The 18837-nt window shown below is 48.3% G+C and overlaps 1 protein-coding gene across 1 annotated transcript; it reads left to right on the top strand.

Moving 5' to 3' along the window:
* Positions 1 to 346: 346 nt before the first annotated feature.
* On the top strand, positions 347 to 18599 carry LOC119177825 (TBC1 domain family member 25). Its single transcript, XM_037429014.2, has 4 exons — positions 347 to 873; positions 1481 to 1783; positions 1888 to 2069; positions 17516 to 18599. The coding sequence occupies exons 1-4, from the start codon at positions 484 to 486 to the stop codon at positions 18390 to 18392; spliced, it is 1752 nt and encodes a 583-aa protein (XP_037284911.2). The 5' UTR covers positions 347 to 483; the 3' UTR covers positions 18393 to 18599.
* Positions 18600 to 18837: the final 238 nt, after the last annotated feature.

Raw genomic sequence — 18837 nt, 5'->3', positions numbered from 1 at the left:
TGAATTCTTATTATGCACTCGTGATGTTCTGTATATTTTTTACTCGTTTCCTTGTCTTTCGTGAAGTTTATTCACGTCTAAAAGCTATGAAGCAACCAGCCAGCCAGACCGTATTACAGACCTTTCTGGGCGTCCACACTAAGTCGCAGCATTAGGAAAACGTGCGATGTAATATTTAGTTTTGTAGATGAATCAAATAGAATGCCATCAAAGCATCGGTGTCCGTTTTGGCGTCTGCAATCAATTAGTTAATATGACTATGGTTTGTTTAATATTCCTTTCACCGAAAAGTAGAACCCCAATCCTGTATTTTTGTTGTTATGAACTATGTTTATGTTACGTTTTTTCGTCCTTTTTTTCTTTTCCACGTCATTTAATGGCACCCTATTAATTGCCAATCCCTCGTAGTGGGTTCACGCATTCCTTCTGGTCTTGACCAACTACCTATCCACCCTTATTCGAGGAGAAAGATTGTTGACGGCCATGCTGAACTTGTTCAGGAACAACCGCGGTAGCAAGGCTGCGGCCGCGCCTACCGGGATTCGAGTGCCACTGGCGCCCGATCGGCGAGTGCGGGCACAGCCTCGTTACAAGGCAGCAGCCTGGCTGTTCTTTTTGCAGATGGAGAAGACACTGGGTAGATTCCATCGTGTTCTCAACCTTCCCAGCTTCGACTTGCCGGCGGGCTCCCCAGGCGGGTTTTCTGCGGTTATTAGCTTACCCTGGACCGGTGGCAGCCAGAAACAGGCAACGGAGTGTCCAGTAGGGGACCGTGAGTTCCGCGCCTGCCTGGACGACGAAGGGCGACTGCTGAAACCGCAGGAGCTGCGCCTCGCAGTTTACAAGGGTGGAGTCGAACCATCTCTCAGAAAGGTTCACCTGTTTGTTTTTCTGGAGTTCTTCTATCAGTGTAGATGTATAGGTTCGGGGGGGGGGGGGGGGGGGGGCAAAAGTTCCCAGGCTACTATTCCTTTATATTCCTATGGGAGCGTTGCCTGGAAACTTTTCACCCCCCCCCCCTTCTCCTGTGCCCCTATTTCATCCAAATGAAACATAATAGAGCAACATTTGATGACAGGTACACTTAATGTGAACTCGGCTTGGCTTATGTTAGGATTAGGCTTTATACCTTAAGAACATTTTTTTTTCGTTAGAAATGGCGAGAATATTCTGCCAGCTTTGCTATAGGCAATGAGCGTGTACAGGCTCTGAAATACGTGTAAGACATGGCATGCCGCGCGATTGTTCTAGTATCCTGATATAAAGTCATTTGTAGAAAGCTGTATATGCGTAACAGGCGTGTTCACTCAAAAATCGTGCTGACATAGCGATTCCTGAAAGGACGCTTAAGCGAGGTAGCCTACAGGCCAAACACGACCAAGAACGAACATACCCCAACGAACAGTCATCCTCTCTGCCCAGAGCTATGTAGAATAATGCCAAGGAATCAGCTGCTAAAGGCAAAGCAAATTGTCTGCAGGTCATCTGGAAACACATCCTGAACGTGTACCCTGAAGGCCTGACGGGTCGCGAAAGGCTGGCGTATATGCGCCGGAAAAGTGACCAGTACATCGAGCTGCGCACCGCCTGGAAAGCGGTCGTGGAAAATCCTGCGTTCAGTGGGGACATTCAATCTGTCATCAACATGGTGCGCAAGGATGTTCTCCGCACCGATCGCTCGCACCCTTTCTACGAAGGTGAAGACGACAACAGGAACGTGGTCTCGCTCTTCAACCTACTAACGACGTTCGCGCTGAATCATCCGTCGCTGTCTTATTGTCAGGTGAGCGAACGCTGCCCGTGAGTCATACTTGATGACAGACATACGGGGAGCGTTTCTGAAGACAGTAAAGTAACGATTCATGTGGTTCTGGCTTATTGACTCAGGGCATGAGCGACCTCGCGTCACCTCTGCTGGTAGTCATGCGGGACGAGCCGCACGCCTACGTGTGCTTCTGCGCACTTATGCGACGTCTTGGACCGAACTTTGACGTGGACGGCGAAGCTATGACGCTCAAGTTCAAGCACCTGTCCGATCTGGTCCAACACTACGACTCAACTTTCTTCAGGTACAATCTGCTACCGCAATACTGGTTACAATACTGGCTTAAGAGGCTGAGCATAGATGGAAGTGACCCCATTACCTTTCACTTATTTCTTTCTTTCTTCCTGTTTAAAATGCATCCGCGCTATAGCTACACATAAATTTCTTTTGGATGGGCCTCGTTCTTCCAGGAAAAGCTTCTTTTAAAAAAACTTGGACAATGCAAGTGGCTTACCAGGTCACTTGCGTTGATAGTGTCACAATAGCCGTAGCAGTGTACTATTTGGTGCCAAATAATATTAATTTCACGTTTTGACGCACAAATGTTCTTGGGCGAGCACTATAGGAAAACATGTATGTGAGTACATGGGTAATAGGGTGACAGCGCAGGTAAAGTAAGATGGTTCAGATGGTAGTTGAATACCTTAAGTAGCAAGGAGGTGTCAGGATATGTTCCCCACGCATTTCATTCTACCAATAGAGGTTCCACAGCAAATATGATTATGCATTGTGGCTGGCGCAAAATAAGGAGACAACAGCGTTACCTTAACCAAAAATGAAATAGCGAAGATATTTGTTACCGCTTTCAGGAGCTGAAACAATTGGCACATCAATGCATATTATAGATGCATGTTACCAGGATGGTGTGAAAGATCCCATGCCAAAGAAGTTCCGGTGCCAGCAGTGGCGCCATTGTCTATGAATAAATGGATGGACTATACATATGGACTATACATAGCCTTCATAGATACGAGAAGGCGTTTGATTCAGTAGAAATATCAGCCGTCATGCAGACACTGCGGAATCAGGGCGTAGATGAAGTATATATAAACATTCTGGAAGAAATCTACAGGCGATCAACTGCTACCATAGTGCTTCATAAAGAAAGCAACAGAATACCAATCAAGAAGGGTGTAAGGCAGGGGGACACAATCTCCCCAATGCTACCTACCGCGTGCTTACAGGAGGTTTTCAGAAGCCTAGAATGGGAACAGTTAGGGATAAGAGTTAATGGAGAATACCTTAGTAACCTGCGCTTCGCCGATGACATTGCATTGCTGAGTAACTCAGGGGACGAATTGCAACTCATGATTACGGAGTTAGACAAGGAGAGCAGAAAGGTGGGTCTTAAAATTAATCTGCAGAAAACGAAAGTAATGTACAACAACCTCGGAAAGGAGCAGCGCTTCGAGATAGGTAATAGTGCACTTGAAGTTGTAAAAGACTATGTTTACTTAGGGCAGGTAATAACCGCAGAGCCTAACCACGAGATTGAAGTAACTAGAAGAATAAGAATGGGGTAGAGCACATTCGGCAAGCACTCTCAAACTATGACAGGTAGATTGCCGCTATCCCTCAAGAGGAAGGTGTATAACAGCTGCATCTTGCCAGTACTTAGCTACGGAGCGGAGACCTGGAGACTTACAAAGAGGGTTCAGCTTAAATTGAGGACGACGCAGCGAGCAATGGAAAGAAAAATGGTAGGTGTAACCTTAAAAGACAAGAAGAGTGCAGAGTGGATTAGAGGACAAACGGGAGTTAATGATATCATAGTTGAAATAAAGAAGAGGAAATGGACAAGGGCCGGGCATGTAGCGCGTAGACAGGATAACCGCTGGTCATTAAGGGTAACTAACTGGATTCCCAGAGAAGGGAAGCGGGTTAGGGGGAGACAGAAGGTTAGGTGGGCAGATGAGATTATGAAGTTTGCGGGTATAAATTGGCAGCAGCAAGCACAGGACCGGGTTAACTGGTGGAACATGGGAGAGGCCTTTGTCCTGCAGTGGACGTAATCAGGATGATGATGATGATGATGATGATGATGATGATGAAATGGATGCAAACGAGAACAACACGTGATCTGGCTGAATTGGGTGCGCTCCTCGTGCAGCTCAGGTGTTACATTATCGAGCAACCCTATTGAGGCGTCGCGTAGGTAGAAGTAACATAGAGTGGGAGGAACTTAAAACCACACCAGACGCTTTAACACGTGCATTACTTTCAGAATCGGTGGTTTAAAGCTTCCCATCTATTACAACAGTTTGCTTCACGTACGCGCGAAGTGAGTGCTTCCTTACACACCAAAATGATGAATTTTGCCATGGTGGGCACTTCGCAACTGTACCTACAGTATGAACAGCTAATTTCACAAGCACGAGAGCGTGTTTGCTCCTATGCACGGCAGCTGGTGGTCACCGAGAAGAAAAGCGCGTCGAGCGATTGAGAAGGTGTTGTGATCGGTGACCGATCACGCTATGATGTTCCACTCTTAAAGGCGAGGCTTAACCACCCTCTAAGTTATATTTTTTTTGACAACTGCATCTTCAGGTGCCTCAGCTTTCAGTTTTGCTAAACTATCTCTAGAAAATGTACGACAGCGTGTCAGGCCTGGGTAATACCTAATTGAGAAAAAAGCCTTCCACATAGTGTGCTGTGTTCACAGCACCACTTCTAGACAGCGGTAATGTAAATGGGCCACCACCTTTATTTTGTGCCATCTTTCTATATGTACAGAAGCTTTATTGCCGTATAGCGAGAAACAGTACCTTCTGAACAGTTGGAGTAGAAATCTTGAGGACATCTACGGTTTGGCCGAAGAAAGTAATGCAATAAAACATCTTTGTATAGGAGATGCGCGTGGGCGTTGCTTCAGAAGAACTCTCACGCGTGAAATATTCCCATCATGACTGAATAAAACACCCGAGGATAAAAAAAATGAAATGGTCGAAATCTTTTTGGTTGAGCCTCGTTGGTGCAACAGCCAATAAACAGCGATCTCCGTGGAGGTAGCGCCCGTAGCAAGACACGTCGGCGAGTGACAGGAAGCGCAAATATGCACTGGAAGAAAGCAACTAAGGCCAAGAAATAACATTGGGGGATCTTTAGGCTACGCCTCTAAAAGTTGTAAGCGATAGCGATATTCTGTCCCCAGTACGAACTCAGTTCAATATGGCTTGTGTCAGTTTAGTTTTCGCACACGGCTGCATTTTGTGAAGTGAGCATGCTTCAAACCACGGGCCATTGTGTTTGTGACATCTTTCCGAGCTTGCTATTGTTGGGACTCCGGGTTCTGCCGGTCTCGTTTTCGGTAGCTGGCCCCGTCGCAGGATCCATCGTCCAACAATGCAGCGAGAAGAAGCGCCCGAACGAACGACAGAGATTTATTTACATGTTGAGAAGTGATCAACTGATCCAAAGAGAGAAGAGAGAGAGATACAAAACGTCTTCGGCATTTTATAGCGCCGCGTTGCCAACACTGGGCGCATTGTCCGCATCGTCAGCCAATACGGTGGCCCCGGCACCTCGGCCACGAGGGAGGGGGAAACACACCTCACAACACATGGAGTGGCACAACCTAACACGATGCCCAAAGATGGCCACGGCGCCCTAAAAAATGCCCAAACATGGTCACGAACGCACAGCAGATTCCGGAATCCTCCCGGCGAGAGGGAGGAGCCTGAATGGGGAGGTGGGGGTCGACGACACAGTCGGTCAAGAACCGGTTCTCCCCGCAACTCCTCTTGCTTGGTTCCCTAGGGCCGGTCGTAACAGTCTCTCACGCGGGGGGGTAAAGATCTCGATGGGCTGAGGTTTGCAGCCACTGTCCGGAGAGATCAGCGCCGGCAGTCGGTTTGGTAACGACCGTCTTTGATGAAGTAGAGGGCACCACCTGCTTCATTGTGGGCTCAACAGACATCACATACGCGCATGAAAACACAACTACTCAGCCGGTGAGCGCCGGACAATTCCGCCAAACTCCACCAGGCAATGTTCCCCTTTAACTGATATTAAAGGAAATACACAATTTATTCAAAATGTTACTCATACGTTAAGGTGACACAAAACAACAACACTGGAAGCACACCGAACCCGAAACCCTGGATAGCCGTGTCTTCGACGTTTTCAAACAAGTACACCTAAAAGAATAAAAAAAAAACAATCACTAGCCCTTGTCTAGGTCAGGAAAAAAATGCCAGAGTTCTCGAGACATCCTCTCGCGTCAGGGGCATCGACTTAAGCCATCAGCGTTGCCATGGAGTACACCCTTTTTGTAGCGTATTTCAAACGTATATTGTTGCAAAACGAGGCTCCAACGCAGCAGGCGGCAGTTCTTAGAGGGCATGATCTGTAGCCAGGTGAGAGGACAATGGTACACTTCCACAATGAACTTGCTTCCGGCAATATAACAAGCCAGTTTCTGGACTGCCCAAACCAAGCACGCACATTCCTTTTCGCTAGCGCTGTAAACCTGCTCGCGAAGGGTGAGTTTCCGGCTAACATAGAGGACGGGATGCTCTTCATCCCCCTCATCCCTTTGACTAAGAACTGCCCCCATGCCTCTATCACTAGCGTCGCATTGGACTATGAAAGGCCTCGAGTAGTCCGGTGAACTAAGCAAAGGTTGGCTCGACAAGGCCGCTTTCAAAACGCGGAAAGCCTTTTCTTTCTCCTCATCCCAGTCGACCATTTGGGGCTCGGTCTTGCGCAACGCGTCAGTAAGAGTGCTGGCAATGTCGGAATATCTAGGGATGTACCTACGATAGTAACCAGCCATTCCAAGAAAAGCCCGAATATCGGTTTTCGTTCGGGGCTGGGGAAAGTCTCGAATAGCTGCCACTTTCATTTCAGAGGGACGGCGATGCCCTCGACCGATAACATGCCCGAGATAGAGTACCTCTGCTTGTGCTAGCTGACACTTGGGCGCCTTCACCGTTAAACCTGCTTCGCGTAGGCATGTCAGTACTGCTCTAAAGTGCGCCAAGTGTTCCGGCCAGGACGAGGAAAACACGGCGACGTCGTCCAAGTAAGGCAATGCGAAGTCCTCTTGACCCCACAAAACCTTATCCATTAAGTTTGAAAAACATTAAGGCGCGTTCTTTAGGCCGAAACTCAACACTTTAGGGCGGAATGTTCCCAATGGTGAAATAAATGCAGCATACCGGCTCGCCCTCTCGGTGAGCGGCACCTGCCAGTAACCTCTCACTAGGTCTAGCGTTGAGATAAATTCCGCGCTGCTTACCTTCTCGACGCGTTCCTCAATGTGTGGAATTGGGTATGTCTGATCCTTGGTGATGAGGTTTAACTTACGATAGTCTACGCAAGGACGCGGATCTTTGCCGGGTACCTCCACAAGAATTAACGGGGAAGTGTAATCACTTTCACACGGCTCAATCACGCCCAATTCCAGCATCCTGTTAACCTCTGCTTTTATTAGCTCAAGCCGGCGAGGTGACACCCGATACGTCTTGGATCTTACCGGTTCCGACGAGATAAGCTCTATGTCATGAGTGAGGACGGATGTCCGGCCTGGCTCGCTTACAAATCTGTCCTGAAACTCGGTCAAAAGACCACGCAATTCCTGCTTCTGCTTCATTGTCAGCTGTGACTTTGATACTAAATCCTCAATTCTTTTCTCGATCGGGACTTCGTCCGATTCGGGAGCTAATTCAGGAATTTCTGCCGGAACCTCTTCCGGAACATTTAAAGTCATGTTCACGATGGCTTCCCTCTCTTTATAGGGCTTGAGTAAGTTGCTATGATACACCTGGTGTACCTTACGACTTCCTGGTAATTTTACCACATAGTTGGTGTCAGACAATTTTTGAGTAATTTCGGCGGGGCCGACCCATTGCACTTCAAGCTTATTCTTTTGGGAGGGCCTCAACAACATGACCCTGTCTACTACAGCAAAGTGTCGCGCTTTAGCTGTTCGATCGTAGTAAAGCTTAGCCTTCTGCTGTGCTTTGGTCATCGCACTCTCGGTCAGTTCTTGGGCTTTTGTTAGACGATCCAACAAGGTGAGGACATATTCCACTACTACAGGATCATCACCCTGACCTTCCCACGACTCTCTCAGCATACGAAGAGGAGATCACAGTCTGCGGCCGTAAACAAGTTCCGCTGGCGTGAACCCTGTTTTGTCATGTGGTGCAGTTCTTAGTGCAAACATCGTTGCAGGTAAGCACATTTCCCAGTCAGTTTTTCGTTCAAAACATAAGGCCCTTAACACTCGCTTCATCACGGAGTGAAGCTTCTCTATCGAGTTCGACTGCGGATGGTAGACTGAACTATGCAATAATTTCACGCCACACCGTTCTAGAAAGGTTGTCGTTAAGGCACTCGTGAAAATGGTGCCCTGGTCTGATTGTATCTCGGCAGGAAAGCCTACCCGGGCAAGCACGGACAGAAGTGCGTTCACTACTTCCACGGAACTTAGCTCTTTTAGCGGGACCGCCTCTGAAAATTTAGTAGCTGGGCAGATAAAGGTCAGGATGTGACGGTAGCCTGAAGTTGTCTTGGGCAAAGGACCTACTGTGTCAATGACCAACCGACGAAAGGGCTCCATGATTACGGGTACCAGCTTCATTGAAAATTTCGCCTTATCTCCCGGCTTACCCACTCGCTGACACACATCGCAAGATTTTACAAACCTCTCTACATCTTTAAAGCATCCAGGCCAGTATTTTTCCTGTAAAAGACAATTTTTCGTCTTCTTTACGCCTAAGTGGCCTGACCATGATTCTCCATGCACCAAACTAAGCAAATCCTGACGATACGCCTGAGGTACGACTACCTGGTCAAACTCTACTCCTCGCCTATCTAGATATTTTCGATAGAGTATGCCGCTCCTCTCTTGGAATCTCACATTTCGTTTGGCGGTTCCCTCTTTCGAACTGTCCTGGAATTGCTTAAGCGTCGGGTCCCCCTTTTGTTCGGTTATTAATGAAGCGGGGCTCACCTGCAGCAGCCGACTGAAATTATCCGAAGTTGGCATGACACACAACTCTTTTGTAGTTCCTAGTACCTGGAATGTGTCACCCTCTGTGCTATCCTCTGTACTACCAGGAATCGGCTTGGGAGCAACGGCATTTTCTATTGGCTCGGTCAAGGAGGCGTAATTGACCCCTTCCAATTCGGGAGGAGGTTCATCGTCGCCTTTAGGAATGGTTGCCTCCGCGACTACGGCTTCTGCAGCCTGTTCTCGCACAAGCCGATTTGTTACCGTGGTGTCCAACTCGCAACCAGGCCCGTTGTCGATTTGAGGCTTGTTTGCCTCAGTGTATGTTGCTCTCGCAGCCAGCGCACGTGCCTTCGATCTAGTCAGTGCGTGCACTATGCCTTCTCCCAACGTTAGACCTTTCTCCTTCAGCATTTGATCTGACTTATTTGAAAATAAGTAAGGATACTGAGGGGGTAGATATGGCGATACCGCGGCTTCCGTTTCCAACGTGCCAAATGCGCCTTTAAGGACAACTTTAGCTACGGGAAGGCACTGACTGTTTGCTTCTACGGCTTGTCTAATCCAGGCACAGTCTCCTGAATACTGTCCGGCCTGAACAAAGGACGGATGAACTACGTCCATAGTGGCTGCGGAGTCTCTAAGAACCCGACACTGCTTGCCGTTCACGGTAAGGTCGTTCATATAGGGCTCTAACAACTTCATGTTATCGTCGGCTTCATTTATAGATAAAAAGGCCACCTTTTCTTTCGGGCAATGTTTTGTGAAGTGCCCTGTTTCGTGGCAATTGAAACAAGCCGCCGGTTTTTTCGCCTCAAATTTCCTTTTGCTTGCCTCTGCCGACGCCCCATGGTTAGATGCCTTGTTTTCCTCACCCTTTTGTGCGAGACTTGTCGGTTGTTTTCTAAACGGCGCCTTATTCGGTAGTAGGAATTTTTCCCTTTTTGGCTCGCTGTTTGCCCCGAGGGCGCGGCGCGTAACGAATTATTCAGCGAGCTCTGCGGCTTTCGTTACGGTGTTCACGTCTGGTCTATCCTGCACCCAGAACCTCACCTTTTCTGGTAACCTTTGACAGAATTGTTCCAGACCGATACACTCGAGCACCTTGTCATGATTCCCATACGCCTTTGCCTCTTTGAGCCACTCCCCCATGTTGGCCATTAACTTGTAAGCAAACTCCGGGTATGAATCATTGTTCTCTTTTACGGCGTTGCGAAATTTTTGTCTGAAACCTTCCGCTGACAACCTGTATTTCTTGAGAAGGCTCGACTTTACCTCACTGTACTCGTCAGCCTCCTCTTTCGTGAGGCGCGCGATTACTTCTGAGGCCTCCCCCGGAAGTAGGGACAACAAGCGTTGAGGCCATGTATCCTGGCTGAAACCTTGCCTTTCACAAGTTCTCTCAAAGTTGACGAGAAACAGCCCAATGTGCTCCCCTAGCTTGTACGATCTCATTAGGTCCGTCATTTTGAACCTGACCCGCTCTGCGGTACCGGATGCCTCGCTGCCTCCTGCTCTACTATTATGGCTAATCTCTAGCTCGAGGCGCTTCATTTCAAGCTCGTGCTTTCGCATCTTATCTGCCTCGGCTTCTGCCGCTTTCCTTTCGGCCTCCGCCGCCTTTCTTTCGGCCTCTGCCGCTTGCCTCTCCTGAATTTCCTCGACACATTCTGACAGCTCGTCATCCTCCGCCCCCAATGCGAGAATCGCCGCTATCAGCTCTGCCTTTCTTTGAGAGTTCGACACCTCCAGATTTAACTTCCTTGCAAGTAGCAACAACATGGACTTTCGCAGGGATTTCAGATTCATGGCTGCCTCCAGTACCGCTGTCTCTGTTCCACAAAGATTCCTGTCCTGCAACTAATTAACCTTGACGGCAACGACAGCTCTAGGTTCCTGCCTTGCCTCAAGTTTTCCGTTAACTTAGTCTACAAATAAAGCTTCAAAAAGCTCTTATACGAAATCCTGCCCTGTCACTGTTAATCTTGACGCCACTGACAGAAAGAGCTTAACCAAGCTATCACACAATTTCTGCCTGACGCAAGTTACCTGTTAACCCAATGACCAAGACAGCCCCTCTCTACCAGCTTTTACTTAACACATAGAGTAAATGCCTGGTAAAATTTAACAGAGAAAGCCGGCACTCACCCAGTTCGCAGTCATGTCTCCGGCGTCGTGCCTCTCAGAAGTGCCGTTCGATTCCCTCTGGAAGTCGATGAGCTCGTGTCATCCTTCTCCTGTCGTCCCGTTGTTGGACTTCGGGCTCACTCCGTCCAGTGGTCGCTTTCGGGGTTATCGGCATCCCGCCGCTGCCATCCAGTTGTTGGGACTCCGGGTCCTGCCGGTCTTGTTTTCGGTAGCTGGCCCCGTCGCAAGATCCATCGTCCAACAATTCAGCGAGAAGAAGCGCCCAAACGAACGACAGAGATTTCTTTACAGGTTGAGAAGTGATCAACTGATCCAAAGAGAGAAGAGAGAGAGATACAAAACGTCTTCGGCATTTTATAGCGCCGCGTTGCCAACACTGGGCGCATTGTCCGCATCGTCAGCCAATACGGTGGCCCCGGTACCTCGGCCACGAGGGAGGGGGAAACACACCTCACAACACATGGAGTGGCACAACCTAACACGATGCCCAAATATGGCCACGGCGCCCTAAAAAATGCCCAAACATGGTCACGAACGCACAGCAGATTCCGGAATCCTCCCGGCGAGAGAGAGGAGCCTGAATGGGGAGGTGGGGGTCGACGACACAGTCGGTCAAGAACCGGTTCTCCCCGCAACTCCTCTTGCTTGGTTCCCTAGGGCCGGTCGTAACACTATGCAGCCACTACGTGTTCTTAAGAAAGAAGGCGCAGTAATTTGTGTGCCATTAATAGTGGGTGGCTCTGTTTAAGCCATGATATCATAATGATAGCATATTCAAACGCCTTATCGCAATGTACGCTTTTATCAGCATTATTACTGCGTTAATACACGTTGCATTATGAAGCATGTACAGAGGATGGGTGCGTCTGCGAAGCATGCATTGCTTTCACTGCATTTCCAAGCAGAAGGTGTTAGTTTTGCTGTTTTTCCGAGCAGACTCGTGACTGTGTAATAGAACACCCGCTTTCCACGCAAGCCACCCGGTTTCGATCTTCACGCTAACCCAGAATATTTTGGAGCTCTTTCCTTTTGCTCGCGGCTTGTCGTACGGTGGCTGGCGGCGTGTACACCAGTGTTACCAGTGTATTCACCTCTGCGGTCACCACTCAAGGTCGCCTCTCTAGTGATTCCAACAATGCTCACTAGATGGCGGACCATCTCCCAATACGTACACCAAATCAGAGAGCTTCGTCAATTTGCACGTCCCGGGCGGCTCCGTAAGGACCCCGAACGTCGGCGCCGCATTCGTTTTCTTCGCGGACCAACTGGAAGCTCCGCCCACTGGTCCGGGATCGCTCGGAGGCATATTCGTTTCTCGCGTGCCTGGCGGCCTGCGGGCGGCCGGGGACCGTCCGAACGATTTCTTTCGGGCAGCTGGAAGCCGACAGCACGGGGCGCATGCCAGTGGTGCGGCCATCTTAAGTTAGACACCGAAATTTTTGACATGTTCTTGCTTTCTCTTTGCTTTTCTGTCCGCTTCTCGCATGTTTCTGGATTTCGCATTGTTTCCGCACACAGTTCTTGTCATCGGTGTACAGAGCCACGTCGAGAATGTGCGTATTCCCGAAGGTCGGGCAAACACGCGTTATACTCGCTAGGAGAAACAGCGGTGCAACGACCACGCTGGTCTACGATGCGCACGCATTCGAGTAGTTCACTCACAGTAAGTTGCATGACAACAGAAATAGGTATAATTCATTACCTAACTGCTGTTTAGGTTGGAATTGGGTCGGTGCTGTGGCCTGTGTCATAGCTATAGAGGGAGCAGACGGCATCCATCCATCCATCCATCCATCCATCCATCCATCCATCCATCCTTCCATCCATCCATCCATCCATCCATCCATCCATCCATCCGTCCGTCCGTCCGTCCGTCCGTCCGTCCGTCCGTCCGTCCGTCCGTCCGTCCATCCATCCATCCATCCATCCATCCATCCATCCATCCATCCATCCATCCATCCTTGAGTTTCCAATGGCCCGCGCGCTCGCCTCCTCAATGTGGCTTTGAAAGAAGGAAAAGTGAAGAGAAAAGTGTGGCGTCTTGACTGTTTATTTCAGGAGCTCACATCAACAACTGCACACGAGCGATGGGTAGTGGGCGAGAGGAGCAAGTGTGAAAGAGAGAAGAAAAGAGGAGGGTGCAAGTGATGTTTGATCTGACCACGCGCACACGCGCGCCGCCTCGGAGCTGGGAGGAGAGAAAAAACCGTCAGGCAGGCCGGCCAGGTGAAGAGGATCCTCGCGACGAGAACGAAGCGAATGCATTCACTTCATTCTCGTCGCTTTGTAGGCATGTGATCACGTGGCAAGTTCCTACGATGAGTGTTATGCACTGGTACCGATATTCTCTCAAGGTCCCTCACCTGCCAGCTTTCAACCCCGTTCAAGAATGCCTGATAGCTCCGTGTCTGCCACTTATGAAGTTAGACATGTGACTCACGGAAGCTGCTATTATGGCATAATGGCGCGGGCAAGTGGTTAACGTGCTGATCGATGAGGCCAACCCTGTGTAGTGCCGGCCGTAAAACCTGCTCAACAACGATGTCTTTTTTTTATTTTTATTTAACAATACTGTCAATCCCGTCAGGGATTTTTACAGGAGTGGGTCGGAAAGTGTCAACAAGCATTCTATATTCACATACTTATACAATTGTATGGGTACAAAAAAATCATGGCATAAAATGATAACAATTATGGACCTACATTATTAACGAGGCACATGTCTCAGTCACATGTGCACACACTGAAAAAAACGCGAAAAAGAAAGAAAAAGGTAAGCACGCAACATACAAAGTTGGTACCGACTTCTACCTTTCTAAACCACAAATGTACTGGCAGGGAGGACAATGATCAGTACAATCCTGATAGCGTCGCTATCATGTAGCTGATAGAACGGCTCTTCGACGTACACATCATGCGCAGGCTCGTTAACAAGCCCTCCTCCTTAAATTGTCTCGCCAAGAAACGTCCTGCGTACCTCCGAGCAATCTCTTCTAACATTGTTCACATTGTGGATATGGCGGTGATTATTTTTTATTTGCATCTTTTTCGGTTTTTTGGTCACGCACAAGATGAAGATTGTTGCTCACAACCATCAACGCCGACACCGACGCCGGACTTTGTGCGAAACGAGCTCGCAAGAAAAAAAAAAAAAGATTCGCCGCGTACCTGCATGCTTCGCTAAAAGGATGTTGAACGGCGGGAGTCTTCTGGCTGAAAACACTGCGTGAGATATGGATGCCATCTTGCAGTAATGTCAATAAATGAAAGTTTCTTTTAGAAAGTGGAGCAGCTGGAAAGTAGTAGTGACGTTTCGTTTTAGCGAAGCGCAGAAAACACCCACTTTTTTGTTCATAGCGCAGCATTTTCAGCGGGGTGTAATAAACACTGCGGTCTTTAGAATTATGTGTCTGTGCATTTTCTACATAAAGGAACACACTACCTAATACTTACGTATTGATGTTGTTCCTCCAAGATGCATAATATTTGCTTTTAAATGCGAAGCGTTTCTTGGCGAACTTCGGTGACTTCGAGCGTTTCTATCTATCTATCTATCTATCTATCTATCTATCTATCTATCTATCTATCTATCTATCTATCTATCTATCTATCTATCTATCTATCTATCTATCTATCTATCTATCTATCTATCTATCTATCTATCTATCTATCTATCTATCTATCTATCTATCTATCTATCTATCTATCTATCTATCTATCTATCTATCTATCTATCTATCTATCTATCTATCTATCTATCTATCTATCTATCTATCTATCTATCTATCTATCTATCTATCTATCTATCTATCTATCTATCTATCTATCTATCTATTTAGCCGCCTATGGCTTTTAGCTCTCCTGACCGTTTGAATAATGGTATCAATACCAAACTTGGTATGATATAACATAACTGTATGGCCAAAATAACTGACTAGTTATAACCTGAAAATAATAACATGTATGTCATAAACGTCAAGATATACAATTCATGGTCTTGATGCTCTTGCGGTGGTTTCATTCGCATGATATGTTGCAAAATTGGTATCATATGACATGACTGCATGGCGAGCAGAAGCGACAGACCCTAACATCAAAATATGATATGCGTGTCATGTAACAACATGACTACATGACACACTCATCATGTGCTCGCGGCCGTTTCGCTAGCTTTGCATATACCGAATTTGGTATTACGGGACGTGAATAAATGACGAAGGTTAGTGACTCTTACAAACACGGTAATCATGAGATGCGTGTCATGTAACATGACTACATGCCATGCTCATGATGTACTCGCGGCCGTTTCCCTAGCTTCTAATGAACCAAATTCGGTGTTACGGGACGTGAATGGCTGACGAAGGTATTTGACTGGTGCAAACATGATAATCATGAGATGCGTGTTATGTAAAAAGATGACTACATGCTACGCTCATGATGTGCTCGCGGCTGTTTCGCTAGCTTCACATGTACCAAATCCGGTATTACCTGTCGCGAACGAATGACATAGGTAAATGACACGTCCAAACATGATGATCATGACATGCATGTCATGTAACAACATTAATACATGCCACACTCATGATGCGCTCGCGGTCGTTTCGCTAGCTTCATATATGCCGAATTTGATATTACGTGACGTCAATGGATGACGAAGGTATGTGACTGGTGCAAACATGATAATCTTGAGATGCGTGTCCTGTGTGTACATTAATACGCGCCACACTCAAGGCGCCAATACACTCCGACATGATCCGGCGCGCGTGCGTGCCCGCGTTTGTTTTATCGCGTCACGCCGGCGATGCCACGCCAGGCGCCCATCTCCCCCTAGTAGAGAGCACTGGATCGGCCCACTGACCTTCATTGTGGATCTGCATGCCATACACTCGCAGATGCACACTGCGCTGCGTTGCTTTGACGTATGCGCGTTTGAGCGCACATGGCGTCCCGAAGAGAGGCAGACGCGGTGCTAAGTAACGTCGTCGGCACGAAATTCAGCATGTCGCATTTCGTGCCTGTTGCCACCGGGCCACGCCGACGGACGCCGCTGGTCGGGCGGGCCGGTAGCGCCTGGCGTCACACTATAGTGCTCGCGTTTTCCTAGCGTGGCGTCGCTGCGCCCAGTCTGCGCGCGCGTCAAAGTTGCGTCGGAGTGTATTGGGCTTTTCATGACGCGCTCAGCGCCGTTACGCTAGCTCCACATGTACCACATTTGATACGTTCAAACCAGATAATCATAATATGCTTTTCATGTAAAACATGACAACATGTTACGCTCATAGCTGTCTCACGGCCGTTTCACTAGTTACACATATACCAAATTTGGTGTTACGTGACGTCAATGGAAGATGAATATAAATGACACGTCCAAATATGATAATCATGACATGGATTTAATGTAAACATGACTATGTGCTACGCTCATAGCATGCTCGCGGCCGTTTCGCTAGCTCACTGTGTGCCAAAGTTGGTATCAGGTGACGTTAATAGACGACAAAGGTAATTGAAACGTTTAAACATAATAATCATGCCATGGAAGACATGTACGGCATATTTCACCTCCGCTTCTTAAAGTTCTGCTGATTTTAAAGTGACCTATCGCCCTTCCTCATTCGTGCTTCGCATATCATCGATTACCACTGTACGTGGGATCTGCCAATTTTTCGTTGACAATGTTCGCAAGAAACTCCTTTTCGGGGACGGGGGGGGGGGGGCGCACCCACTTGATTTCGGAAGGGGCACCCCGCAAAATTGCCATTTTTCGCTCTTTCTGCCAGGGCGAAAAAATTTTCAAGGTGGTGGGCACGGGCCTGATGTGCCACCCCATGGCTACGCCTCTGCGGGGTTGAGCAAAGGGTTATGCTTTGACTGGGTAGTGGACCGTTCGACAAACAGTCAGACAGACCAGGATGTTTGCGTTGAAGCATATCCCAAGAAAGGCTATCGTCTTTACAATAAAAGTGGCTGAAAAGCATGCAGTGACAGAAAGGCGGCTATCTTTGTGTCTGCACCTCTGTTAAGCTGTCACCTTTTTCTGCATCCTGCCACTTTACTTTTTATTGTTAGTATTTTTTGTGAGTATAAGCATGTAGCGTATCAGTCAACTAGCAGATGTGACATGGAGCATTGCGCCAGCTAAAGCGTAACTGGTAGCTGTGAATGTCACTTTGCCCCAATGCAACTACTCAATTGGAGTAGTAGTAAAGGGTGCATATTAAGAAGGTCGGTAAGGACAAAAATAATCTGCGGAACATTCACCCTAAAACATTGGCATAAGTCGAAAAGGCCGAGGAGTCTTTGCAGATTTTTTGATGATGGGCGTGAGCACGTTCGCACAGCTTGAAAATTTTTAGCACCTGAAGCCTCCACGAATAGGTGGCTTCAGCTGCTAGATAATGGCCAAGAAACGTGATGTCACCGAAGTGTCATTCCTAAAAGGGAGAGGTTCGTACGGGACACTCTTTGAAAGGTCAAAGGTGTGTGCACCCTTGAAGAGTTTTGAGATCTAAGCAGAGCTTTATTTACGAAGGATTATACTAAAACGAATTCATTACACGACTAAGACGGCAAGGAACACTTCGCAGGTACCTTCAAAAATGCGGCGCCCACGACCTGCTCTTCTGCTACCGGTGGCTGCTGCTGGAGCTGAAGCGCGAGTTCTCCTTCGACGACGCATTGCACATGCTCGAGGTGCAGTGGAGTTCGCTGCCGCCGATGCCACCGGATGGAGAACTGCCTCTGTTCGAGCGGCCCTACCGGATGGACGATGTCGTGCCACGTGGCCCACTGTCCACGAATGCCTGTGCCAGCTCACAGAACAGTGCGCATGTCATCTTGCTAAAGAGCCAGCAACCAGGAGTGCCGATGACGACATCCTCCAAGTTCGTCAACGTGTTGACAGATGGCGATGACGAAGATCTGAATGTTTCCAGACCCCTGATTACACCCGTGAGGCAAGAACGGAGCACGAAGCTGATCAGCACGCGCTGGGAGCCATGCGCCAAGACACGGAGTGACGGCTGCGGAGACAGTGCGGACAAGTGTGTCCCGGAAGTGGGGGATTTGTCCAAGCAGAAGGTTCGCCAAGACCCCGTGTTGCAGGATGCTGGCGCATCTTCCAGCGGTGCCTGCACGGAGGACTCTTGCGCTGTGCCGCGGACGAATGTTTCGAGTTCCGCCAGAATCACCTGGCGCCGATATTCCGCCAACATGAAGCTTCCGCGGCCGCAGGAGCTTGGTGGCGGCAACCCGTTCATGATGTTTCTTTGCTTAGGGATTCTCACGCAGCATCGAGACGTAATTATGCGCAAAGGCATGGACTACAATGAACTGGCCATGCATTTTGATAAGCTAGTACGACAACAAGACTTGCAGAGCGTGCTTCAGCGGGCCAGGGCTTTGTACGCGAAGTACTTGAGCCTCGGATGGGGTGAACCTTTGGAAGAGGATCCACGCGTGTAGTGGTGCTCCAGGAGATCTCGAAATCCGCTGAAGGTGGCCTCTGGCTGATGTTACCCGGGTAATGTAGGACGTGGGTTGACAGAATCAGGCTGAACACGGCTTCAGTGCATCTTAATTGTGCTGGCAGAACAACGAGATCTTTCAAGGTAGCCTTGCGCCACGCACCGCAATGATTGCCTTTGTGGTATAAAGATGATGGCACTGTGTTTCTTGCGCGGCACTTCTATATGCGTTTATGTAAATAATAACAGATTTGATTTCGGATTGAATATTCCTGCCTGATTCTGAGGCTTATTCCGAAAAAGGGTCGCGTTTACTCAGATTCGCCACGATATCTAGCAAATCAACAAAATCATTGTGAATTACTCTAATGTACGGGGAATCGTGGGCATAGCCTATATTAGTGGATAAATTCAAGCGAAATGAGTTCGTTTGAACTGCGAAT

Source organism: Rhipicephalus microplus, chromosome 1, assembly GCF_043290135.1.
Source record: "Rhipicephalus microplus isolate Deutch F79 chromosome 1, USDA_Rmic, whole genome shotgun sequence".
Lineage (NCBI taxonomy): Eukaryota > Metazoa > Arthropoda > Arachnida > Ixodida > Ixodidae > Rhipicephalus > Rhipicephalus microplus.
This window is presented reverse-complemented; position numbering and strand designations above follow the sequence as displayed.

Bases quoted from the DNA above. Each gene is read 5' to 3' on its own strand.
- LOC119177825 (XM_037429014.2), top strand. From the start codon at position 484: ATGCTGAACTTGTTCAGGAACAACCGCGGTAGCAAGGCTGCGGCCGCG. The intron at 874-1,480 runs GTTCACCTGTTT...AATTGTCTGCAG, and splicing joins TCGAACCATCTCTCAGAAAG to GTCATCTGGAAACACATCCT. The intron at 1,784-1,887 runs GTGAGCGAACGC...TTATTGACTCAG, and splicing joins CGTCGCTGTCTTATTGTCAG to GGCATGAGCGACCTCGCGTC.